The sequence below is a fragment of the Odocoileus virginianus genome, chromosome 29, assembly GCF_023699985.2.
Source record: "Odocoileus virginianus isolate 20LAN1187 ecotype Illinois chromosome 29, Ovbor_1.2, whole genome shotgun sequence".
Lineage (NCBI taxonomy): Eukaryota > Metazoa > Chordata > Mammalia > Artiodactyla > Cervidae > Odocoileus > Odocoileus virginianus.
Window position 1 is genome coordinate 22,064,075 of NC_069702.1, and position 27,044 is coordinate 22,091,118.

Sequence of the window (27,044 nt, forward strand, 5' to 3'; positions counted from 1 at the left end):
AGCAAGCTTTGAATCTAAGAAACAAGTTTGTCAACATTGAGAAGGATTATTTACACTTTAATCTTCAAGGACTAAGAAAATGCATATAACAACTTTGGGCAACAATGTTGCCCATTTTGTTATGGCAAATAGTTGCCTGGGGAAAGAATAGCTCCTGGGTTGGCCAAAAAGTTTGTTCAGGTTTTTTGTTTGTCATTACAGAAAAATCTCAACAAAATTTTGGGCCAACCTAATATTTGAAGTCTGTATTTTTTTATCCAAAAATAATTTTAAATTATTAACAATAGAAAACATGTGACCATTAATTTCAAGGGGAAAATCTAATAAACTCGCAATGATTCAATTTGTGTTTGTATTGAGCATCTGTCCGTCCTAATTCCCTTCAGTTGAGTACGACTCTTTGGGATCCCATGGACCATAACCCTCCAGGCTCCTCTGTCCATGGGATTCTCCAGGCAAGAATACTGGAGTGGGTTGCCCATCTCCTTCTCCAGAGAGTCTTCCCCACCCAGATATCGAACCCACACCTCTTATGTCTCCTGCACTGGCAGGCTGGTTCTTTACCACTAGCACCACCTGGGAAGCCCATATTGAGCATACCTCAGGAAATTTTTTATACACACAATTCAAAAAAATAGTTCATATTAAATGGAAATATGGCTTAAGAATGAAAGTGTTTATTCATATTAAGATAAAAACTGAAACAGGAGCTGACATTTACTGACAATTATCCTTTGGTTGGTCACTAGTAAAATCTGAGTTTTTCCTGCTTTTATATCACTGTAAGTTTCGGTCCCACTCGCTAATGCCTTGCTACCAGATGTTGAACATGCCACCTCTCTGTAGTTGTTCCCATTACAACAGAGGTCAGCCTAAGTTCTTTACTCAGAGTTGTCCCACCTATGCTGTTACCATCATATTCCCCTTTCAAAAGTGATCTCCAGAAAAACATCTTCCTTCCCTATTTTGGCTTCAGTTTGCAGAAGCAATAAATGGCTCAGCTGTAGCCATTGCTTCAGGATCTAATTAAACAAGGAATTGCAGATGCTATGGATTTTTTTTTCTAATGATACAAGCAACTGCACAGAGCACATATGTTCCTTTTCTATTCTTTAACAAAGACTATAGAGAACCTGAACTTGCAACAAGCATGGAGTGTGGTACTTCTTAAGTGTTATTCAAGATCAAATGTTTTTAGAAGTAAAGCAGCAACAATTAACAACCAAGTGATTTCATGTAATGTAGCCTGAGATTGAATGTTCTCTTTTGTTTAAAGCTTGGAATTTATCATATGGATATATCTAACCCAAATTCACTTTAAATTGTGTCTATACAGTCTTTCTTAAGAGTATCCTCCACATGTTTATTTTAGACAAACTAACATTTATCATTTAATTGTAAAATTTTAATAAACTAAAATATATATGTGACATATGTTAAAGCCTTAAAGAATAATAACAAGCAAACACTTGTGAACCCACCACCCATTTGAGCAATAACATTACAAATATCACTGACATTTCTGTTTTTTTAAGTAGTAAAACTTTCAATTCAAAATCCTGCCTGATTGCCTTTGTAATATTTTCCTTGACCCATAAGACACTTGGAAATATCTTGTACAGTTTCCAAATATTTGGGTATTTCCTAGTATTTTCTGTGACTTATTTCTGACTTAATTAGACTATCATCAGAGAATATACATTGTACAATTTAAATCTCCTTAAGTGTATTGAGCTGTTTTATGGCCCAGAACATGGCCTATTTTGGTAACTATACCATGTGCACTATAATTCTGCTGTTTGAGGATAAATTGTTCCATAAATTCAATTAAAATTGATGGCTAGCAGCAGTTGTTCAAGTGTTCTATATACTTACTGATTGGCTGTCTATGTTTCATTAGTTACTGAGATCAGTGAAATCTTCGGTTATAACAGAACTATTTCAGTTCCATCAGTTTTTGCTTCATGTATTTTGGAGCTCTGTTGTTAGTTGCATAAACCTGTGAAATTCTATCTTGTCCTATTGATGAATTGATCTTTTATCATTATAAAGTGGCCCTCTTTATCTCCGATGAGTAGTTTTGTAAGTCCTGTCTCCCCATATTTTTCTTTTTCTTCAGCGGTATCTTGGTTATTCTGAATCTTTTGTTTGTTCATATACATTTAACAATCATCTTGTCAAATTCCTCCAAGTCCCTATTGAGGTTTTGTTAGAATTCCTTTAAAATTTTACATCAGTTTGACAAAGACAAGGATAAAGGAAATCCACCCAAACATAGTAAATATCATACTCGATGGCTCAGTATTAAAAAAAGCTTTACTTCCAAAATCATAAAGATAATGCTTATTACTACTTCTACTCACATTGTATGGAGGACCTACCCAGCTCAATAAGATAAGAAAAGGCAATACCAAACAGGATAGAATAGGGGGAAATTGTGTCTTTATTAGTTAAGTGACACATTTGTCCTCATAGAAAAAATTTTAAAACTTACAAATTACTAAAAGAGTAAGATAATCTAGTGAGTTCACTGAATATTATTAATACATAAAAGCTTTCAGTAAGAAAGATTTAGTAAATGTAATTCATGGATTACAATATCAATTAAAAAAATGATCTAGGGGGTCTTCCCTGGTGGTCCAGTGGTTAAGACTTTGCCTTCCCATGCAGAGGGTGTAGATTCAATCCCTGGTCAGGGAGCTAAGATCTCATATGTCTTGGGGCCAAAAACCAAAGCATAACTCTGATAGCTCAGTTGGTAAATTCGAATTGTTACTGAACATGTGTACAAAAGAAATTCTCTTAATGGGGCCACATGATCCAAATGAATGCCACTCTTGGTAAGTCCAACTTAATCAGGGAGCCTTGACAAGAGGTAGAAAAGATTCAAAACTAAAGGTATTAATTTTGCTGGCCTTGAATAAGCAAAATGCTATATTGTTGAATGGTTCACACGCCAGGGAAGTGGGGGTGGTAAAGGTCTGCTGTTGGCCTGCCGCAAGAAAGTGGAGACCTCAGTCTAACAACTGAAAAGAACTAAATTGCAACAATTGAAATAAGCTTGGAAGAGGACAGTGTGCTTCTGAGATTGCAGCCCTCACCTACATCTTTATTTTGCCTTTATGAAATCCTAAGCAAAGAAAACCAACTGGGCCAGGCTGTGCCCAGACTTCAGGCCCACAAACTGACAAATTATGCTGTTTTACATCTCTAAGTTTGTGGACATTTCTTATGCAGTTGTAGAAAAGTAACAGCTTGTAATAGCAAGAAACAACAAAAATCTTGAAACAACTCAAATGTCTATGGGTGGCAAATGAATATATTAATGCAAATGAATTAATAAATTAATGCAGTGTAGTCATACAATGTTACAGTGTGAAAAAGTGAAAGTGTTAGTCACTCAGTCATGTCCAACTCTTTGGGACCCCGTGGTCCCAAAAGATATGGGACCCAACCAGGCTCCTCTGTCCACGGAATTCTTCAGGCAAGAAGACTGGTGTGGGTTGCCATTCTTTTCTCCAAGGAATCTTTCTGACCCAGGGATCGAACCAGGGTCTCCTGCATTGCAGGTGGATTCTTTACCATCTGAGCCACCAGGGAAGCCCATTACAGAAGATCATGATAAAATTAAATAAAATACACCAGCACGGATGAGTCTCAAAAACTTGTTGAGCAAAAAAATTGCAAATCAGAAGTATACACACTACAATGTTACTAATACAATTATTAAAATAGGAAAAATCAAATAATATGTCATTTAAGGACAGATATCAATGAGGAATTGTTCATGTTATATACTTAAGGTTGAGATTGCCTCTGGGGAAGGAAGATGTTTGAGAGGACTATAAAAGTGATTTCAATGGTATTGGCATTAGCCTATTTCTTAGGTTCTGCAGTGAGTATCTGAGTGTTTATATTGTTATCTATCAAACCACAGATATGTTATGAACACTTTTAAAATGGAAGACATATCTCACCATTGAGTACATAATCCTTTACAAAGGTGCCCAAATTCTAGAAAGTTAATCTCTTGTCCTCCTAGATTAGAAATTGAGTAATAATTTCATCAAGTGGAAAAAAATTATGTATGGCTCTCCAAGCGCATTTAAATACAGCAACAGCAGTAACAGCCATGGTCGTCATCATCTCTTCAACCTAATTAGTGATGGCAGTTGAGGCAGATCAGCAAAGTGAGCCAGGAGACTAGTGACCCAGGTGTCACCTTTCTTCTGTGTTGTGTGCTTTGCATGTTCAATCTGTGCTGTGTTGGGGGAGCGAAGCTGAGAAAACCCAAGTGCTAATAACAGTGAGAGAGGAAGACAGAGAGGTAGAAAATTGAGGGAGAGAAAATATTCTAAATATGCTTCACATTTCTTGAATTAATGAGAAACTGAATCATAAACCATTGTTAAACTTGTAACTTGATTATAGATGAATTATTTATCCAGTTGAAACATACAACCTATGCTCCTAATATTGAGCTGTTTTGCTTACACAGCTTGAATGGTGGATCAGGGAAATTAGAAACTTCATCAAACCTGAAATTATGATTTTTCCTGGTGAAATATTGAAAGGTAAGCCAGTTCTCCGATTTTACACTAGTTTTTCCAAAACTAATTCTGCTTCTCAAAAGCTAGTCCTGAATTTGATGACAACAGTACCTAAAGTCAATTATTAGTAGTCCTAGAGTTACATTGCGAACTACACTTTTCAGTAAGACTGTGTAGATATATTCATGTCTCTTACACACTCATCACTTATAACAAAGTGATACTTAATCAGATTTCAAAAAGTGTTAATTATCATAATCAGTTAGAAAGAATTCCTAAATTATTGACCATTTCTAACGTATTCTACTTTACAAATTAATTGTAGCCTAGAACTACAGAAATGGTTGTAAATAGGGTGGTACTGTTTATATGTTATTGTTGTGGTTTGAAAAATACAGCAGATTATTTACTACAAAAATTTTTCACTAATGCAGAGAAAAAGGTTATCTATCAGTTTTCCCCTTTTGGTGCAAACATTTGAATAGTTATTCCTGATAGGTTAGAAGAAATTATTTTCATTTAGTGAATTTCAATTTTATATCACAGTTGCATGTCACCACATCATCCCTCTCCTCTTTGACTCCCACTAGCCCACTCCTCCAGCGAAATTCATCTGTACTAGACTAAAAGTCACAGAATTTTAGTAGACAAGATTCAACATACCATGTGGCTCAACCCAATGATAAAACTACACTTGGCATGGTTTTTAAAATTTTTTTTGAAAGAAACATTAGAAAAATAAAACTGAGTTGTCCCCATAGATAATTATTGAGAAGGTTTATTAGCCCCTTGAGTTTAAGGAAAAATTCCATCTTTAAGCAGCTGAATTCTTGCACGCACGCGCACACACACACAATAATAATTAAATCAGCTACTTTCAAAGTGACCAGACCATGCAGCATGGAGATTACAAAACAATGACATTTATAAATGTTGGCAACTAGTTGTATACCAGGAAACCAAAAGCAATTTATGTAGGAGTTTGGCATCCTCAGTTCTCTCTAAAATTCTATGACTAATTTCTCAAGTAGTTTTATTTCTCTTACTTAATCACTCTACTTCCTGCTTCACAATACAGATGAGAGCATTTGGTTGCATCCACTGCTCCAAAGGGATCAAGGAATAAAATATGTCAGTGAGATTTTTAAAAAGGCTAGTTCTATAACTAACAATGGAACATATTACAAGATTTAAATGGGAAAATGTGAGATAAATTAGGTTTTCCTCTTGTATCCTTTCAAAATCTATGGACTACTATTCCCATGTTTTTTTGTCAATCCAGTATTACTTTTCTTATTCTAATTATTTTGAAACCTATTCATAATGTCTGTCATTCTGCCTCTGCTGTATTTCCTTCATCCTGCCTCAATTTTTTGTCCTCCTCAAGTGTATCTATCAGCCAGGACTTTCAGGGCTTCAGAATAACTTATTCCATATAGTCTACTGCAAGAAGGTCTCACATACATTATCCTATTTCATTCTAGAAATAAAGTAGCAGGGTTGATATACAGATTTCTAGCCTCTAGAGGAGAATAGAAAAATCTCCTGTGGCCTGACCAAAATCACAGCTAAAGAAATATCTGAATCAAGAATGAAAGTCAAGTTTCTTCTCACTATGTCCAGCATGATTTCTTAAAGAGCTCTTCTCTTTAGATGAATCAGCTAGTCTCTGGTCAGTACTCCTTCTCCACTGACACTCTTCACTCCCACTTCTATTTCCATCGACTGATGTTTATGAGCTTGCATACAAATTGCTGCTGACACAATATTAACTACAAGTGACTTCTGACAATCTCCAAACCTTTATAGTGCTTGACTTCCTAATGGTACTTAGAGACAACTGGGACACTTACATGGTAATAATATGGAACTGATAGCATAGGTTTCTAGTACCTCTGCCAGCATGAATTCTATTAATCTAAAGAGGTCCTCCCATCTCTTATCTGAGAACAGTGAATCCATGACTGTCCTTGAGTATTTCACCTTAATATCATTCTAAGTGGCTTCAGGATTTAGCTAATATATGTCAGACTGAGAAAAGTAACGTAAAATTTAAATTTACATTAGAAACTTAGTCGATTGCTACAATTTCTGTCAGTCGGGGACCAGCCAGCAAACCACTCCAGGTAATTTAAATTGACGCGATTTAATGCATGGTAGTGAGCGACTTGGCATGCATGCATGCATGCATTGGAGAAGGAAATGGTAACCCACTCCAGCATTCTCACCTGGAGAATCCCAGGGACAGAGGAGCCTAGTGGGCTGCCGTCTGTGGGGTCGCACAGAATCGGACACAACTGACGCAGCAGCAGCAGCAGTAAGTGATGCAAAGAGCTGAGAAGCCCACGGGGATGGTGAAGCAATCAAAAGATTAGCAAAGGCAAGTAACCACTTCCAATTCTGGAGCTGGAGGGATAAGGAGAGAAGCCTTATTACCCTAGACAAGAAGCCATGATTGCCTGATGGAAAAGCAGAGGCGGTCTAGCAGGGAGCTGAAAGACCAGAGGAAATCAGCCACTGCAGGAAGATGGCACCCAAGGATCAGCTAGTAGGGGACAAATACCCTGGCTTCTCCTATCCTTCCTCTCTCCCTCCACCCACCCCTTTCCAGGACGCCTATGGACCAAATCTATCTGGAAGCTAGTTGGAAAGTAAGTCTGAGACACATGGTTTATGGGTGAGGGGTCAAAATGTATATTAGTACAATAGACAATGACCAACCCACTTCCCAAAGCATGAAAGAGAAATCTAGAGCTGTAAACTGATTGCTAAATTATGTTCAATTTACTTTTCTTTTACATAATGAAAATGATCTGCATATCTCTGAGTAGCCTAGACATTAGAGCATTTGGTACATAATGTAGTTGGTTAGGGAAAATAATGCTAAGTATAGAAACTGATGCAGCATAAGCACTATCATATTTTCTCATTACACACTTAAGCAACAATAATGGATGTCATTACACAAAAATATGTACTATAATCACACAATTTATTTAGACTGCACAAAGAAAAGATTTACTTAGCCTGTCTTAATATATTTATACCTCTAATTACATATTCATTCTATAAGCATCCACTCAAGACCTACTATGCGGCAGATAATTTGCTAGCTCTTAGAAAACTGTTTCCATAAGATAGGGTCATATCCTCAAGAAACAAAGAAGATAGAAACTAAAAATAAGTGATACACATAAAACATAGATAAGATTGAGAGAAGCACAAAAATAAGAAAGTAGTTCATTTTCCCAGGAGGATAGGAATCGATAAAAGAGAGGATATTTGAGCCAAATCTGAAAAGATAAGAAAAAAATCAAAGCAAATACTATGTTTGTCTGAAGTCTTCCCAGGCTTTTTGCCTGTGTACACATCAATCATTACAAGCATTGCTTACATATCACAGTCCAAATCAACAATGCTGAATCATCTGCTTACTTAAAGAAAATGCCTAAAAAGAGTCCCTAACATTTCTATCCACTTGGCATTGCAAGAAACCTAACAGAAATAGTCTTAATATTAAACATCTTCAAGCACTGCATGCTATGATATTACCTTCTTTTTCCATCATTCCCAACCCTGGCCCCTTGCTATCCTGTCCTGCTTCCTACATACTACTGAGTATTTTACAGCCATGGAACTTTGTTCTAATTTGTTTTCTTTTCCAGTATAAGCCAAGAACCATATAGACCTGCAATTCACATTGACCCAAATTCCTTGAGATGATGTTGAAAGGTTTTGTTTGATCTTCTACATTTGGAAAGGGATTTGGATAACATTTTATATACTGGAAACTCTGCCCTTATTCAAGATGTTGACAATCTGTTAGCCACTCCTTCACTGAAATCTTACTACTTTTGTAGACCGTATGTTACAAAGCCTCTAAAAATACATGGTGACACCTGTCTCAGATTCATTACTCAGGACATGACAAATTTATACCAATAGGAGTGAGGTCATCTTTTAGGATAAAAACTAATCTCAGTGTCCCAAGACTCACTTGAATTTCACAAATGTCCACCCTCTTAGATATAGCTAGCTATTGCTTACGTAGCATATAGAATACGCTTCTATTCAAAGCTTCTATTTGTGTGTATGTGAGTGTTCAGTCATGTCCAACTCTTTACGACCCCATGGACTGTAGTCTGCCAGGATCCTCTGTCCATGGGATTTCTCAGGGAAGAATACTGGAGTGGGTTGCCATTTCCTCCTCCAGGGGATCTTCCCAACCAAGGGATCAAACCCACATCTCTTACATCTCCTGCACTGGCAGATGGATTCTTTACCACTGAGCTACCTCGGAAGCCCAAAGCTTCTATTGCATCCTGTTTAAATGAACATCCCAGAGTCATGATCTTTGTCACAAGAAGCCAAATAGTCTTTTTTTCTAATTTAAACAAATCTTATAGAGAAACCTAGAACTGTCTTCTTGGTAATGATAAGTCTACATATTTTTTGTTGTGATGAAAAAGAAACTATTTTAGGTGTTAACACAGCTTCATGAAGACAAAGAATGTTCCACTCATTAGTATGAGTCAGTTCTTCCCAGATCTCTTTGAGTTAGCTATTCCCCACACAGTCACAGCATTCCTAAAGACATATTCTAATGTATCTTTAAAATATGCAATTTTATTCTTCTCTGCAAATAGAGAAGGCTGGGCTCATATTAAACTCAACCTGTTTGTTACCACTTCAATATAAGTGGAGTTTCATGACTGTTTTACAGCCCCTGCCCACTGTTCAAACCCATTATTAACTGCAAAAGCTTTTTATCCCCAAAATTATTGACCTCATGCTTTAGGTAGATATGCCCTGTCAATGGCCAGAAGGGGTAGGGTTAGAATATGCAGCAATATGGGAAAGTAGAAATTCTTCCATACTGTCTATTCTTGCTTACCCACATGACTGGATTTATCATTTTTGGTCTTATTTATGGTTATGGACAATGAAGGAAACAAGAGTTCATCACCTCAGTAACTATAAAAACATTTATTTGTTCATTTATGATCTGTCAGACATTATCATGGCTTCCCAAGTGGCACTAGTGGTAAAGAATCTGCCTGCCAATGCAAGAGATAGAGAAGATGCAGCTTTGATCCCTGGGTCTGGAAGATCCTCTGGAGGAGGCGGAAATGGCAACTCTCTCCCATATTCTTGCCTGAGAAATCCCACGGACAGAAGAACCTGGCAGGCTACAGGTCCATGGGGTCCCAAAGAGTCGAACACAACTGAGCATTACTACTACTATACATTATTATATTGCTGCCATAAAGGGTTTTGATCTCTAAATGACTTACACAGAGAAATGGTTTGGCTCAAACTACAGCCAAAGCAACTGCCACTTTCTCTTTCTGGGTCCAACTAGTTGCCTCTGAAAACTGTGTTGTTATGTCTCAGATTCAAGATTAAACAAAATAACAAACAAAATTGACTGACTCATAAGGTGCCTCTTTTTCTCACATTTGTACAGGCCCAAAGACCTTCTTCTTCTTGCTTTCGTGGCCTATGGAATGAAAAAGGTAAATAAAAGTACGTACACATGTGCTCAGTTGCTGAGTCGTGTCTGACTCTTTGCAACCCCATGGACTGCAACCCAACGTGCTCATCTGTCCATGGGATTTCTCAAGCAAGAATACTGGAGTGGGTTGCCATTTCCTTCTACAGGGGATCTTCTGACCCAGGGATCGAACCCTCATCTCCTGCATTGGAAGGAAGATTCTTTACCACGGAGCCAGAAAGGAAGCCCTAAACAAAAGTAATGACAACACAAGTGATAGATTCATAATTGATATATGAGTTTTGAGTTCTTAGTTGGTCTGTTTTGCCACACCTGCCTCATTTTTCAAGCCTATACTTTAGCAAGTCCAGTAAAGATACAATATCCCTACAGAAGAACACAAGGAACTCAAATTCTGGTCATCCATGTTTTTTAGGAAGAACCTATTGTAGAAGAACTATATGACTCTCTGCATTATGCTTTTAGAGATATGTCATCTGAAAACACATATTCCTGTTCACAGAATGAGGTATAACATAAAAGAGAAATTCTGAACAGAAATAATACCAGGAAGTAATTTTTCAATGCAGAGTCACTTAAAACATCAAGGACCTAAAATATTATAATAAATCTTAAAAATTTATCAATAAAACACAACTAATTATTAATTACAACAAAAAATAGCTATTCAAGCTATGTTACACAAACCACATGGCTCTAGATTACTTTAACTAGTAAATGAGTATGAATCCCTATTGGAAAGGATGCTGCACACATTTTCTAGATAAGTTAGAGTATAATCATGACCTATAAGAAAAGAGACTACCTAATCACAACAGAATACAGTCTGATGTTTGAGTTTCCAGGTAATGATATGCCAGGAAATGGGAAAGAAAGATTGTATAAGGTACATAGATAATTCTAAGGCTTATAGTCATGTTACATGCAAGCGGTACTAATAAAATGTGACTTCTTTGCACTATTAAAGAAACACCCCCAAATCTTGCTACATCAAGGTGGTATAAAATTTTTTAAGTCTATTTAGGAATGCAATTTAGGATTTATGACAAAGGCAGGAATGCAACACAGTGGAGGAAAGGTGACTTTTTTCAATAAATTGTGCTAGGTGAATATAATATCCATGCAAGCAAAAAATAGCTGAACTTCTTCCTCACAACATACACAAATAGATTGCGTATCTAAACCTAAAATGTGAAACAATAAAGCTTTCAGGAGAAAACACAGAAGAATGTCTCTGTGACCTTGGAGTTAGCAAAGTTTCTTAAACAGGGCATGGAAAGCATTAACCATGAAATTTTAAAAGTGGAAAATTAGACTGTGTTAAAGTTCCTACTTGATGTCAGAAATAACAAGAGAATGAAAAATCAACCAATAGGGGAGGATGCTATTCATTATAAATATCTCTGACAAAAGATTTATATTCAGAATATATATTTTTTAAAAACTCTTTCATATTGAGAAAAATACACACAACCCAATAGAAAAATGAAAAAAAAAAAAAAAGACTTGAACAACCACTTCACAAAAAAAAATTTAGAATGACTAATAAGCATGTAAACAAGGTGCTCAACTTCATGCAAAATAAAAACACAATATAATTCTACCACCCTCCCACCCCCGCCCCCACCCCACTATGCGATGGCTAAAATGAAAAAGATGGGGAAATACCAAATGTTGATGAAAGTGTACAGCAAACATATTAGAAAAGTCTTGGCAGTATTTATATAAAAGTTGAACATCACAGTCTGTTCTGACCCAGTAATTATAATCCTAGGTAAATGTGCATGTGTCAACAAAAAACATGCTCCAAAACGTTTTGTTACACTATTCATACCATTCCCAAATTAAAAATAATACAAATGGTCAGCAAGAGTCCAACGGGAATAAACTGTGGTATTTTGGAGCAATGGAAGATAAAACAGGAAACAGTATAAGGAATTCCCAGCTATACACAACTAGGTAACTGAAACAAGTATTGAGTGGGGAAAAAAGTGAGTGAAAGTCGCTCAGTTGTGTCCGACTCTTTGAGAGTCCATGGGCTATACAGTCCATGGAATTCTCTAGGCCAGAATACTGGAGCAGGTAGCCTTTCCCATCTCCAGAGGAGCTTCCCAACCCAGGGATCGAACGGAGGTCTCCCGCATTGCAGACGGATTACCAGTTGAGCCACAAAGGAAGCTCGTGGGGGTGGGGGTGGGGGGAGACACAAAAAGTGTTTGCACTATGAGTTCATGTATATAAAGACCGTTAGTAATCTAGGTCATAGTTACACTTGGGACATGGAACAGGGAGAACTGGAAAGGGGTGGGTGTCTAGGTGTCCTGGGGTGCTTGCAATTGCAAAATGTTCTAGTTCTTGCTCTAAATTCTAGCTACAGGGGTTTATCCAGTTTGTGAACATCTATACAGATATATCCAAATTAAAAAGTTACGGCTGGAACAAACAAGAGAATAACGTCAGCAACAGATCAAACATTAAACATTGTATTAAAATCATTGCGGTCAAAAGGAACTCCACCCCCTAAGCCTGCGTGCGCACACGCACAATGAAGTGAAAAACCTCATTGGCTGGAACTAGGTGCGCACTTCCGGAAGCCACACCTTAGCACCGCCCCTTCCGTTTGCTGGTCATCCCGCCTTCCCGCCACCCAGTCTCCGCACTCTCCAGCCCGGCAGCTTCCGCCCCCTGGACTCAAACTCCACCAAGGCAAACAGGGCTTGGCGGCGGTAGCCTTTCTCACAGTCTCCTCCGTCAGACCCGGCTCACTGCCTGCCGCCATCATGAACATCCGCAATGCTCGGCCAGACGACTTGATAAACATGCAACATTGCAACCTCCTTTGCCTTCCCGAGAATTACCAGATGAAATACTACTTCTACCATGGCCTTTCTTGGCCTCAGCTCTCTTACATCGCTGAGGACGAGGACGGGAAGATTGTGGGCTACGTCCTGGCCAAAATGGAGGAGGACCCAGATGATGTTCCTCACGGACACATAACCTCACTGGCTGTGAAGCGTTCCCACCGGCGCCTCGGCCTGGCCCAGAAGCTGATGGACCAGGCCTCTCGGGCCATGATTGAGAACTTTAGCGCCAAGTACGTGTCCCTGCACGTCAGGAAGAGTAACCGGGCGGCCTTGCACCTCTATTCTAACACTCTTAACTTTAAGATGTAGTGAGGTGGAACCCAGATACTATGCAGATGGAGAAGATGCTTATGCTATGAAGCGGGATCTGTCGCAGATGGCAGATGAGCTGAGGAAGCAGTTGCAGCTGAAGAAGGGGTATGTGGTGCTGGGCTCCAGGGAGAACCAAGAGACCCAGGGCAGCACACTTCCTGGTTCCGAAGTGGCCTGTCAAGAGAAGAATCCGGCCACTAATGGTAGCGGGAGTGACAGCAAGGAACCCAGCGAATCCACAGAAAGCCCCGATGCCCAGGACAGTTCAGAAGATTCAGACTCCACCTCTTAGAGCCTGTTTAAGGTAAGTGTTCTCACTTCCTTGACCCAGTTCCTATCTCCCCTGAATTCCTGCACCATACTTGCGTCGCCAGATCCCATCCCATCCTAACCGTAATGGATTTCACTGTGAAAACACCCTGTTGACCTTGGGGAGGAGTGTAGAGTGGGTTGGGGGAATCTCATTGCTCATTATAGGAAGCTAATAGGATTCCATGCTGAAAGTAGATTAAATTCAGTAAAAAAAAAAAAAAAAAACCCAACATTTATCCTGCCTTTTCGATATGAATTGTATTTCAGAATATCCACATAGTTTATGAAAGAAATTTCTTCTTTATAGAATGACAGCTAATAAAGGTAGAAAGAATGCTAGAATTATAAAGTTGCCATTTTGAAACTCTTGAAACAATAGATGAGGCGGTTGTCATCAATGACTGATGCCATTAGGTGAAAGTTGGGACAGTTTGCAATGATGAATCGAGCTAGCAACACTTGAAGTCACTGGTCAGGTGTAGCATCACTCAAGTGTGCTCAAACTCACGTCCATCGAGTCAGTGATGCCATCCAACCACCTCATCCTCTGTCATCCCCTTCTCCTGCCTTCAATCTTTCCCAGCATCAGGGTCTTTTCTAAGGATATATATTGAAGTAATTAGAGTTGAAATAATAGGCCTTGGATTTACTTCAAAATACTCCAGCAAAAAAAGAAAAAAAAAGAGGTCAGGGAGGGGGAAATAGAAAAAATAAGAATGACAACATGTAATAATTGTTGAAGTTGGGTAACAGGTACTTGGGGGGGGTTCATTATGCTATTTTTCACTCTATAATGTGTGAAAATCAACATGAAAAGTCAAAGAATAAAAGCAATTATTTTTCTTCCTACTACCCACTAACCAGTCACTGAAAAGTAGTTTTAAAAGACTATTTAATTTCCCATAAAGAATGTTGTAACACCTTAGCAATTTCAAGGGTCAATTTAGAAGCTTTAACTTCTAGTCACCTTACCCTTACATATGAAAAAGACAGAAACTTTCACATAACAAACTCCTGTTATGAGCGACACACTGCATATAATTAAATGCCATTTGACTCATTTACTCATTCATAAAAATTTGTGTATGCTTGGCATGAGACTTGGAGCTTGGTATACACCAGTGATTAGCACAGGCTGATGTTTACATTATATAGCATCTTATCTTTTTGGTTATCCGCTTCTCTTCTATTGTTATACTCTACCTGAGTAAGATTTTAAGTAAGCAAAGATAATTGGAGATTGCTTAGTATCTGATATGAAAAACAAAAATAACTGTCACTTTAGCAGGGGAAGAGAAAATAATAAATAATTGTAAGAAAATTATTGTGTGGCACTTAGAGATCTCAGTGTCCAAATTCAGGAATAACTGAAATGTTTCTTTATATTACTGTAATTGGACTTTAAGATGAAAGAGATGTTCCCTGTACTTAGCATAAGTACCCTTCGATGTTGGAATCTACTGCGACATCTTCGTTGGCTCCATCTAACCTTTGGTCCTTACGAGCCCCTTGTGGGTCCTTTCCAGTCAGAGGCCTCTTCAGGTCTCAGGTGTTCTCTGCCATGTTTGGGCCATTTTGGTAGCAAGGGTATTAATGTGCATAGGCTAGTTGTTCTAAAAATTAATCTCCAAATCTCAATAACAGAAAATAGTAACGCACATTTTCTCACATCATGGTCCAGTCTGAGTCAGCATTGTGGTAGGGATGTGGAGGGGAGAGGAAAAGAAGGGCCCTTCTCCATGAAGTCATGTAGGACTCTTGCCTGCTCCTTAACCGTGTTTAGGGGTCTGCTGAAGCCTAAGGACACCGTACTTGTAGGGGTGGGGAGAAGTAAGAATTTTAGGAGAGGCTCAGCAGAGGGCTTCCCTGGTGGCTCAGAGGGTAAGGCATCTGCCTGCAATGCAGGAGACCTGGGCTCGATCCCTGAGTTTGGAAGATCCCCTGGAGAAGGAAATGGCAACCCACTCCAGTGTTCTTGCCTGGAGAATCCCATGGACAGAGAAGCCTGGTGGTCTCCAGCCCATGGGATCACAACTGAGTGACTTCACTCACTCAAGGGCACCTCAGAAAACTGCCTTTTAAAGGCTTGAAAATCTGTGCGATTACAAAGGAAACCAATTTTTATTAATACTGTTATCAAATTATTTTAAAATAAACTTATTTTGTTGTTCAGTCACTAAGTCGTGTCTGAGTCCTTACCACCCCATGGACTACAGCATGCCAGGCTTCCCTGTCCTTCACTGTCTCCCAGAGTTTGCTCAAATTCATGTCCATTGAGTCAGTGATGCAATCTAACAATCTCATCCCCTGCCGTCCCCTTCTCATTTTGCCTTCTATCTTCCCCAACATCAGGGTCTTATGTTATTTATGTACTTAAAAGAAAATTGAGTGTAAATGCTATTTGGAGATACCTCCAACAGCTGTAATGTAATGTGAAAACCTGTGATTTGTATTGGTGATAAAGTCGCAAGGATTGTAACACACTACTGTGCCTCAGTGCCTATATTCATAATAGAAGGAAATGCTAAATTTCAGCTGGAGGCTAGTGAAAATCCAGAATTTTTTTTTGTTGTTCAAATCCAAGTTCATGGTTCTCCCAAATTCAGTTAATGGATCCCAGGCTAAAGTCCCCTGATACAGCGCCATTTTCTAGAATCACGTCGTCCACTCGTTCATATACATTCAACTTGCAGATAAGGGAAGATAATACACAGAGAGGTTTATCTAGGTGTTAAAAGTCAGTCTCATTTCCCTAACTATCTGCAGGGAAGATTAGATAGTGTAGTTTAGTTGTATCCCTGGGAGGAAAAGGAATGAGTTCTGGTAACCACACAGCATAGTTTCTGCAGCAGTGGGAACCGCCCCAGTGGGAACCGCCCAGTGTTGCTCTGGACTTTGAGAAGTTCTGCTTCCATGCCTGGCTAGGAGCCTGGGATCTCTCTGTTGCCCCCTCCGTCGCCATAATGTGGCACAGAAAATTCTGCCAGGCTATCTGAGCTGTCTGCTTAATCGTACGACACACGTCTTCTGCACAAACCTCGGCATGGGAGATCTGGGACCCTGCCGCCTTGCTGCCTTTATGCCTCTTGTTAAAGCCTGGAAGAATTGACCCCTCTACATGGAAATCCCCCGAATTGTCTAAAGCTGCAGTTACCATCCCTCACCTGTGTCCCATTCAGCAGGGGTTTATTAGGACATACACTGAGCTGCCTGAATGGGAAAAGACTTCTATGAGGAAATAAAGAATAGAGACAAAAATTATAAGGTTAATACAACAGAAGTATTATCTCGCCACAATTGTGGCATTCCCCATGTGGAACTGGAGTTAAAATACCTACAGAAGAAAGTCCTGAAAGAAATAACTTTTCAGTTTCCCTTATCTTCTTTTGGGTCTGGGCAACAGAGACAAAGTTAGAAGATTTAGAAGTGATGGTGAATAGGGCAGCTGGTGAAGGAGACTGGATGTCTTCCTCTACAAAATGGTAATAAAAGTCACTGTGAGCACTGTGTCAGAGGCACTGTTCTAGGGACTACTTGTGAATTGTCTCTCTTAATCCTCCTAAAATCCCTCTAAAGTACGTACCCAGGTAGTGCTGGTTGTAAAGAACCTGCCTGCGAATGCAGGAGACATAAGAGACGCAGGTTCGGTCCCTGGGTTGGGCAGATCCCCTGGAGGAGGAAATGGCAACCCACTCCAGTATTCTTGCCTGGAGAATCCATCCCACAGACAGTGAGGCCTGGCGGGCTTAAATCCATAGAGTCACACAGAGTCAGACATGACTGAAGTGACAGCACACACATACATGCAAAATGCATTGCTCCATTTTACAGATGAGAAATGCCTGTCATTCAGACAGTAAGTGGAAAACAGGGATGCAAACTCAGATGATGGGACTCCACCAGGGTGAAGATTAAGTGGACAATGCCTGAAAATTGCTTAGCACTGTGCCTCACACACAGTTACTTATTCTGTAAATTCTCGCTTTTAAACTGCAGTGATAGTAACCATCCAGCCTATTTTTCTTCTCCACAGTAATCAAGTGATAGAATGTTGTGTATGAGCAGCAACAGTTTGCAGCCTTGGAAGGGAGATGCATCTTAATGATTAAAATAGCTTTCACTGACAAGCTGAATGTCAAAGCATTCAGCTGAATCAATGCTCGTCAACAGCAGAGTTTCTAAGGAGCCATAGCAATGAAGACAGGTCAATTCAAAACATGCTAGTTAAGGCAGGAATGCCATCAAATTGATGCTCCTGACAAGAAATATGTGGATGATTAATAACAAAAAGGGAAAAAATGCAGAATCTTAGAATTTTCCATTGAGCTGGCAATATTGAGTTAACCAAGGTTACTTGAGTGACTCTCCCTTTCTGGTTTATTCTTTCTGTCGCTAAGCTGTCATCCTAACAAAAAGTTGTTAAATGTTCACATGAGCATTCACTGAAATAGACTGTTCTTAATTTTACCAGACAACTAATTATAACTGGAATGATATAATGAAATATGGAAGAAAGTTAGAGACTGACAGGTCTGGTAAATTCCTAGTATAACCTTACCCCAGATATGCCAGAAACCATAGATTTCAAATGCTGCTTCACTGTATGAAGATAAAGAGGGGAGGGGGGGTGGGAAGAGATAAAATATTGTTTTGAAATACTAATCAGATAGATATCATTTGTTGAATTATTTATAATCTGTAACAATGTCACTTTTCCGCCAGTGTGCCATGTATATATTTAGGACGACTGAAATACGAACTTTGTTAGAGGTAACTGATAAAAGCAGAGGCTTTTCCTAAATGTTATACTCTCTTCATGCTAAGGAGCTCTGTGGTGGAAGAGGTAAGGAGGCGACAATAATAACAGTTATTCTGTGAATGGCTGCGGTTCAAAGAGCCTTCCTGAAACATTCTGCAGTGCTTTCTTCAGACTGAAATCCTCAGACTATCATAGGATTTTTTTAAGTTCCAAGTCATAAAATGCTGTTTTTTTCTTGGAAAGTCATGTCAACAATTAACATATTTCTCAGGCTGCCATTGCCTGTCTTTAAGGAATCCTAGTAGTGTAAGAATTCGAACTTGATAAGCTAATAAGTTAAGGACTAGTAATATTCATATTTTAACTTAATGTCTTAATTGTATCAAGCAGTATTTACCGAGAAAACTAAAAGAACTATAGAATTGGTTTTTATATAACTTCTTTTGCATGCCTCTCTTAACAGTATTTGAAACAAATTGAAAAAGGTAATGGCGATAGACTTTCTGGCCTATTCTCCCACATCTTCCGTGACAGCAAATACACTTGTTTTCAAAAATAACATTTTGTATTATATGCCTCTGCCTGTCCTTCTTGATTCACTGTTGTTATTCTGAGAACTGACTTCTCTGTAATTACGATTTTGGCTTTTCTGAAATTATGATTTTGTACAAAAATGCTTTTTAACTGGCCTGTGCCTAATAGCCTTTATCTTACTGCTTCTGGGTACATCTGATAGGTGGCAAAACAGTGCATCTTTACAATTTTAAAGTTCTGTTGTTTCATTTGCAGCTACTCAGTAATGGGAAGCAATACTCCAACTTACATATTCCATTCACATATCACACAAACCTTTCTACCTTATTAAGTATAGGGCCTATGTCCCAGTTTCTTGGTCTCCAAAGTTACTGCAGACAGTGACTGCAGCTATGAAATTAAAAGACACTTGCTCCTTGGAAGAAAAGCTATGACAAACCTAGGCAGCGTATTAAAAAGTAGAAGTATCACTTTGCTGACAAAGGTCCATATAGTCAAAGCTATCGTTTTTCCAGTAGTCATGTACAGATGTGAGAATTGGACTATAAAGAAGGCTGAGTGCCATGGAATTGATGCTTTCAAATTGTGGTGCTGGAAAAGGCTCTTGAGAGTCCCTTGGACTGCATGGAGATCAAGCCAGTCAATCCTAAAGGAAATCAACCCTGAATATTCATTGGAAGGACTGATGCTGAAGCTCCAATACTTTGGCCACCTGAAACAAAGAACCAACTCTTTGGGAAAGACCCTTATGCTTGGAAAGATTGAAGGCAGAAGGAGAAGGGGATGAGATGGTTGGATGGCATCACTGACTCAGTGGACTTGAGTCTGAGCAAATTCCAGGAGATAGTGAAGGACAGAAGCCTGCCATGCTGCAGTCCATGGCACTGCAAAGAGTCAGAAATGATTTAACAACTGAACAACAACCACCATGATTCATTTATCTTCATTTTCTTAACTCCTGGCACATTATTCCTTCATTGTAAATTCTCAGTATATAGTCATTGAAAGAAGGAAGGAAGGAAGGACCCTCCCAAATTACCAATGTAGAATTTGAAAATGGAAAGGAGAGAAAGTATACTTAAGGTACTACTTCCTATTACCTAGTGTAATTAGAATACTTTTAAGTTATGAATAAAGAGACATAATGGGTATTTTGGTTTCATCTCCAGGTCTCACAGAAAGAAAATATGACTTCTAGAATTGGATACATTGCATCTAGCTTATCAAGAGCTAAAAAGACTTTTCATTTCATTTGAATTGAGATAAATTTCCTTTCTCTCTTTTTTTTGAGATAAATTTCTTTTTGAGTGGAGTAGGATGGGGTAGAATTTGAGGATGACAAGCAAAAGTGTCATAATTTCTTTAGGTTTAAAATAAGATCTTTGGGGTAGATCTCAGCCTTTCATTGTTCTCCCCACTCCCCTTTCTCCTGGCAGAAGTGGCTTTTTGATTCGGTTCAGTTGCTCAGTCATGTCTGACTCTTTGCATCCCCATGGACTGTAGCACGTTAGGCCTCCCTGTCCATCACCAACTCCCAGAGTTTACCCAAATTCATGTCCATTGAGTTGGTGATGCCATCCAACCATCTCAACCTCAGTTGTCCCCTTCTCCTCACTTAGATGTAAAAAAAGTTCATGTGTCTCCACCACAGAGAGGGGAGAGAGCCTCAGATTTACGTGTGGCTCTTTGTGCTGCCATCTGACTTCTCACTGGCTCCCATGGAGATATAGCGGGTCTAAACTGGCTCTTAGTGCCTTGTTGATCTGCTGCTAGAATCTGTTATTGGTTAAACCCAGATTTTATTCTCTCAGAGTGGCCAGAGTCTATAGCCTTCCTTTGCTCACTTGCGCTCTTTTCACTTCTCAACAGATTGCAGGTCCTCGTGTCTCAACCACATCTGCTCTCCGAGTCCTGGCTTCTCCCGTGAACTCTGTAGCATCTGCTCGGGGGTCATCTCAGGCCAACCCCATGGCTTCTCACTCTCAGCCTTCCACATAGCCCACCAGGATCATGACGGAATACGCAGACACAGGAGCCTGCTGTGCAAGCCGAGGAAGTTTGAGGCCTGCCGTCACCGAACCGTCCCTGGCCTGCTCACACCGTGCCCGCCCTTTTATTGTGTTTGTAGTAGTCTTTTGTTGGGTGTGGTTGTCTTGTAAGGTTGTCCCTTCCTAAAATACAGAACAGGAAGTAGGGGAAATCCCAAAGCTCCTGGGCTTTTAGCTTTTGCCATTGTTCCTCTGGGTTTTCATTCTTGAGGGGGTAGTCAGGACCATCAAGTCAGACCTCATGTCCCCTTCCTCTTCCTTCCTCCCCTCTTCTGGTAGAAGTGTTCTGTTTCCTCTTCCTTTCTCCAGGAACCTGTCCTCTCACATCCTGTCCTTTCTTGAAGAGGTGTTCTCCTCCTTCCCCGTGGGAGGAAGTGGTAAGGGCTTCTATTACAAAATCAGAACTTGGAGATTTTAAGAAAAGGACAACCAGTAATTAAATTGGAATATGTAATCTGCTTGTTTGTGTCAGGTTTTTTTTTTTTTGCTTAGTGACACAACTTGCCATTTATTGAGAACCTATAATGTTCAGGCACAGTGCTAGGGCCTTTATTACCAATATATTTAATCCTCTCAGCAACTGGGAGGTAAGTATTATTATCCCCACTTTATAGATAGGGAACCCGAAGCTCAAGGAGGCGAAGTAAACATCTAGGACCTGAACTCACGTTATTTGAATTCAAAGCCAAAATTAATTTCACTTTCCTCTTGCTCCTTTTGGCATTTCGTTTATAAAAGTGTGAAAACAATAGCAAAAAAAGGGAGAATCGAGTTTTAAAATGTGTTGATTTAACATGTGACAACTATATGTCTTTTGTAAATATTTATAATAACCGACTATTATAATCCTGTTTACTGTTTTCCCCAGTAAAAATAAGTAAAGGCGAAACACTTTGACCACTCTTGACGAAGTGCAGCACAGGTCACCAGATAAAATCCAGTTATCATCACTCAGTGTTTTCTGTTCACTGAATGTGAATTCCCACAGTGTGTGATTTTTCTCATGTTTAAGTTTTTATGAAAGCTAGTGCGTATGGTTTAAAGTTAAAGCCCTGACATTAACCATCCGAAGACAAGACAGAAATCTGTTCTCTGTAGTCACAATCAGCCCTCCTAAGCTCCTCTTACAAACCTACTCTAAGAATGCCTGCCTAATAGGAAATGATTGCCTGAGGCAGACACAAAAGTTTTTTCCTACATAAGGATTTGCCAACACAAACCTCTCATCCATCTTTCCATCTTTACTGTTTTTAATTTTCTCTCCCAACTCTAAAAACTATTTTATTCCTTCCTCTCAAGCATGTATTTATCCCTTTATTTTTAAATATTACAGCTTTCTAACATCTGTCTCTAGGGCAGCATAATCTTACTGGTGAAATATTCCATGTTTTCCTTGAGCCCTTGTCAATATGTCTTCGTGTTAACAGCTTAGCAGATGGAGAAACAGAAGGAGTAGCCTCAGCTTACCTGAATGATTTCTCTCCGGCACCCGGCACATGACTGTCTCTACTAACTTGATGATAGGAACTGGAGTAATTGGAAGATAAGAAATGATGCCTGACCCTTGCAGTGTTATTTACTAGAACTATTGGCAACTTTTTTACATTACTGTTCGACCCTTTTTCCCAGTCTTGTACCAGAAGACAGAATTATAGCAACCTACCTGGTTTCCACTGTGCCTACTTAGATAATGAAAGTAAAATAATAATAACTAATATTGCTTTGGGCATAAATTAGCAGTTCCCAGGTGGTTCCAGGGTAATCACCGTGATTTAGCAGGAGCAATAGCTTTCTGCAACAGAAAATGTGGGAGCCTGTGATATTGTTTTATGTAATAGCATTGTTCTTTTTACATGGGGCTTATTATTATTATTACTTAATGGGCTGACTGCTTTTTAAGTGTTGGGTTGGCCAAAAGCTTCATTTGGGTTTTTCCATAAGATGAGGAAAAACCCAAGGTTTTTTGGCCAACACAATACAAACCAAGAGAGGCCAAAGCAGGACTTTGAAACAAGGATGTAGGAGAGTCAGTGGTGAACACCCTTGGACTAGCTATAGGAAATGACCCACACCCACTCCTCTACTTGCTGCTTTAAAGAAACTACCTGGGTGGGCTCAGGTGTGTGAGCATATTGTTCAGAAACACTAATCATCAAGATGCAGGGTTTTCTCTGGCTAATAGAAACTTGTGAATGAAGTCTGAGTTACCTAGTTGGAATCTGTGTGTTCTCCCTTTGGAGATAAGACTAAGGAACCAAAAAAAAAAAAAACTAGGGAACCGAAAGTGACTGAAACAATAATGGGGAAGTAGATATGTGGGAGGGGCAGGGAGGGGTGCCGGAAGTTAGTCCAAAGCTGGGTAAACTAGGAAAGGATAAGGACTCTGAAATAGTTGAAAGAAAGTTTGCTCAAGCTTTTACACAGGTGGGTCATTTGGGGACCATGTTAAAATGGAGGTTTTGTCTCAGTAAGTCGCGGGGGGGGGGCGGGGGGACACGCTGAGTGTCTGCATTTCTAACTAGCTCCCGGACAATGGGCAATGCTGATGTTGCTGATCTTGGTATCACACCTTGACTTGTAGGTGTCTTAACAGTTATATCGAGCCATGGAACTAGTCCAGAATAACTGTGACTGGCCTATAGTTTGGTTTGTATTAGACCACCAATAATTTAGAATGTCATTCTTAAATACACATGCAAATCTTTGTCTTAGGAATTTTGTCATATGAGGTTGATGACCTAAGAATTTCAATAAAAATTCCAACCTGTTTCATCAAAATGTGTAAAGCAAATTTTATATATACAGTATATGAGCTATAGTGATAATAATTGACATCTTCTCTTATATTAGAGGGTAGGCTCAGCAGGTAAAGAATCTGCCTGCAATGTGGGAGACCCCTGTTCAATTCCGGGTTCAGGAAGATCTGCTGGAGAAGGGATAGGCTACCCACTCCAGTACTCTTGGGCTTCCCTGGTGGCTAGCTGGTAAAGAATCTGCCTGCAACATGGGAGACATAGGTTTGATCCCTGGATTGGGAAGATTCCCTGTAGAAGGGAACAGCTACCCACTCCAGTATTCTGACCTGGGGAATTCCATGGACTGTACGGTTCATGGCATTGCAAAGAGACTGAGCAACTTTCACTTTCTTTGATATGTTAATAGTTCCTTATCTTTGACTTCCAAACAAGTGAATGAGATTTTTTAACTGTCACTCAATTTATTGTGTTTATTGGTCCATAGATTACCCCAGACACTAAGAGGTTTTCCCATGCTGATATTTGACATAGAATTTGAACATGAACACATTAAAAAAAAAGAGTATGAGATCTTTATGTGGGTTGAAGTGGTGTGGGAAACAACTTCAAGAGAAAATTTCTCATCCAGGAATAAGAGTTTCTAGCCCAGGTTTTCTCAAAGTACAGTTCATCAAATTCACCCAGGTGCTATGTTAAAAATGCAGTTTCTTTGACTCCAGCTCAGATTTACAAAACAGATCGTGTATTTTTAACAAGCCTCCAGGTGATTGTTTTGTATGCTGCCATCTGAAAATCACTGACTAGTAAGACATTGAATTCATCATGAAGGTAATTTGAGCAATTTTCCCATGGTGACACTCTCCAAATTTAAGTTAACTTGTTCAGAGAAGCATTTTGTTATTCTCTTTGCTATTACTTGCATGCCCATCCTTTCCCCAGTCCTCCCGCATCAGTGTCCCCTCCCTTTTCCTAGTTTTATCCTTGTTTTTTGTCTCCAAGCCAACAATACCTGTAGTTTGGCAGTAGTGGCATATAGCACAGACATGCAGAGTCAGAATACTCACAAATACTCTCACTGAAATTTCCTTAATTTCTTTCCAGAACAAGAAGCTAAAATACTGCAATGTCCAGTTACGAGTCAGATACCAGGCCAGTCTGGAATCACAGGCTCTTCTACTGTGTCATTCGATCCTCATAGCCCTTCATCATCTGGGTATTCTGAGTCAGAACTGTTAGTAACAGTACTCGGCCAAAAACCTGATGAAACAGACCAAGTGACTTATCACAGCCCTTCTTAATACTTTTTCCTAGACATGAGTGCTTCTTTGAAATCTTAAAAGACACAGATCATTTCCTTGAGGCACACTTGAAAGGCTGTTTAAACAACTTGTTCCCTTATATGGATATAAAGATTAAATTTTGTGAAGTTCTGCAAAAAAAAAGTCCTTTCATTATAAATCATACATATATTGCTTTCACACCAAAATTAAGATAGATTTTGTGTAAGGTCATCACCTCAAGTGCATATTTTAAGAGCTTACTTAGAGAACACAGTCCTTAGCAAGGAATTGTCACAAGGAGTGGTTTAATAGATTGAGAAATCACAGACCTGAGTCCAAAGGCTTAAATTTTAGTTCTAGTTTGGCTTATTACTACCTGGATATCCTCTGGCATGTCAATTTTCTCATATATAAAATAGAGAAAAATAGCTTTCATACCCGCTGGGTTATTGTGTAATGAGGTATTGTAGGAAAAACTGCACCGTAATTTGTAAGAAGATGTGTAAATGTTATTACTAACATTTTTACTTTCAGAGATTTTTATCCTCAGATTCAAACTGGTGCGAAACATTGATCATTTTCCTCTCTAGCCATCCAGAAAAAAAAAAAAATTAGCATTTCTGCAATGATGAATGTTGCATGTGTGTGACTATTTTAAGGAATTAAGTATGACAAAGGGAGTGAATTCCTATAAATGGAGCAAATCTCTACGTATTCATTTAAAAAGAAAAAAAGCTTAATAAAAGTTGTTTATCTCTTGCTCTTTATGACCTAAGCATTCATATGTAATAAGATTATTCATGTAAATCAAATTGTACTTGTTTTCCCATTTGCATGGTTTTGAGTCAAAGAGACTTAAAAAAAAAATCACCCAAGTTTTCACATACTCAAAATCTTAAGTAAACAATGGCGATACATTAGGGCAAGCATCTAAATCTGGCTCCTTTTCGAAACATCACCAGAGCCAAAAGCTGTGTTAAGTCCCAAGGTTCATCCTTTCATTACTGAAAGAAGGTACAAAAGTTAAAGTCTGTTAAATAATAGATGTGGTAAAGAATCTTGGAAAATTATGGACTCCCCTCATACAAAGAGCCTTCTAGGAAATAAACATTTCTATTGTTCCTTTGGTATTCAAGCCCGTTTTGTGCCTTGGTATATATGCTGTGCTTAGTTGCTTAGTCATGTCCAGCTCTTTGCAACTCCATGGACTGTAGCTCATCTGTCCCTGGGGATTCTTCAGGCAAGAATACTGGAATGGGTTGCCATACCCTCTTCCTGGGTGGGGGTATCTTCCCAACCCAGAGATTGAACCCAGGGCTCCTGCATTGCAGGTGGATTCTTTACCATCTGAGCCACCAGGGAAGCCTCGATAAGTATGCCCTAGTTAGTAAGATTCTGTTAGTTAGAGGTACGCCTTTCTTTTAAAAGTGCCAAAACAATTAGTTGAGAAAAGAACCAGCACCACAGAAGGGTTCTTGGGCAGATCAGCCTGGGAAGATTTACATTTGGAAACTGATAACAGATTTTGAGTCCCTTAAAATTACTCAATGCCTATGTATCCCTTATAAAGTACTAAAGGATGAGAAGCAATGATCCATGATATATTTTCCACCACTTCATACATGTTCTTTAATTTTATTCTCTTCTTTATAGTTGGGGAGTCAGAGCAAGCAGGGTGGGTAGATTAATTTATATCCAGTAAGTTTTTTTGTTTGTTACTGACTAAAACTCACACAGTGAAAGGAGGGAGTTTCAAAAGAATAACTGGACACCCCGACTAAAGAAAGAAGGCTGTATTTATAGTTTAAAATTATGTATACCAGTACAATTCTGATTCTAAAATATCTTGGCAAGTCATGTGAAAATATAAGTTCCTGTCTTTGATGAGAAAAACAAAATATACAGTGGGCTTATCACAGAATGTACAGCTTTTAGAATCACTCTGTCATTCATGGCTTATCCCTCAGAATTCAAAGCTTTATAAGTTATAAACATTTTCCAGCACATGTTACACCCTGTCTTATGTCAGACAGAGCTAGGATAATCCAAGGGCATAAATGAATTTTCACTTTTCCACCCTGAATTACTCTTTCATCCCTCATACGCAGTATTCT

At 39.0% G+C, this 27,044-nt stretch overlaps 1 protein-coding gene across 1 annotated transcript; it reads left to right on the forward strand.

The window, feature by feature from the left end:
• The first annotated feature begins 12,677 nt into the window (after positions 1 to 12,677).
• NAA11 (N-alpha-acetyltransferase 11, NatA catalytic subunit) lies at positions 12,678 to 21,352 on the forward strand. Its single transcript, XM_020904302.2, is given in 3 exon segments — positions 12,678 to 13,235; positions 13,237 to 13,545; positions 20,716 to 21,352. Coding segments are annotated over 2 exon segments (687 nt in total). The 5' UTR covers positions 12,678 to 12,845; the 3' UTR covers positions 13,534 to 13,545; positions 20,716 to 21,352.
• The last annotated feature ends 5,692 nt before the right edge of the window (positions 21,353 to 27,044 follow it).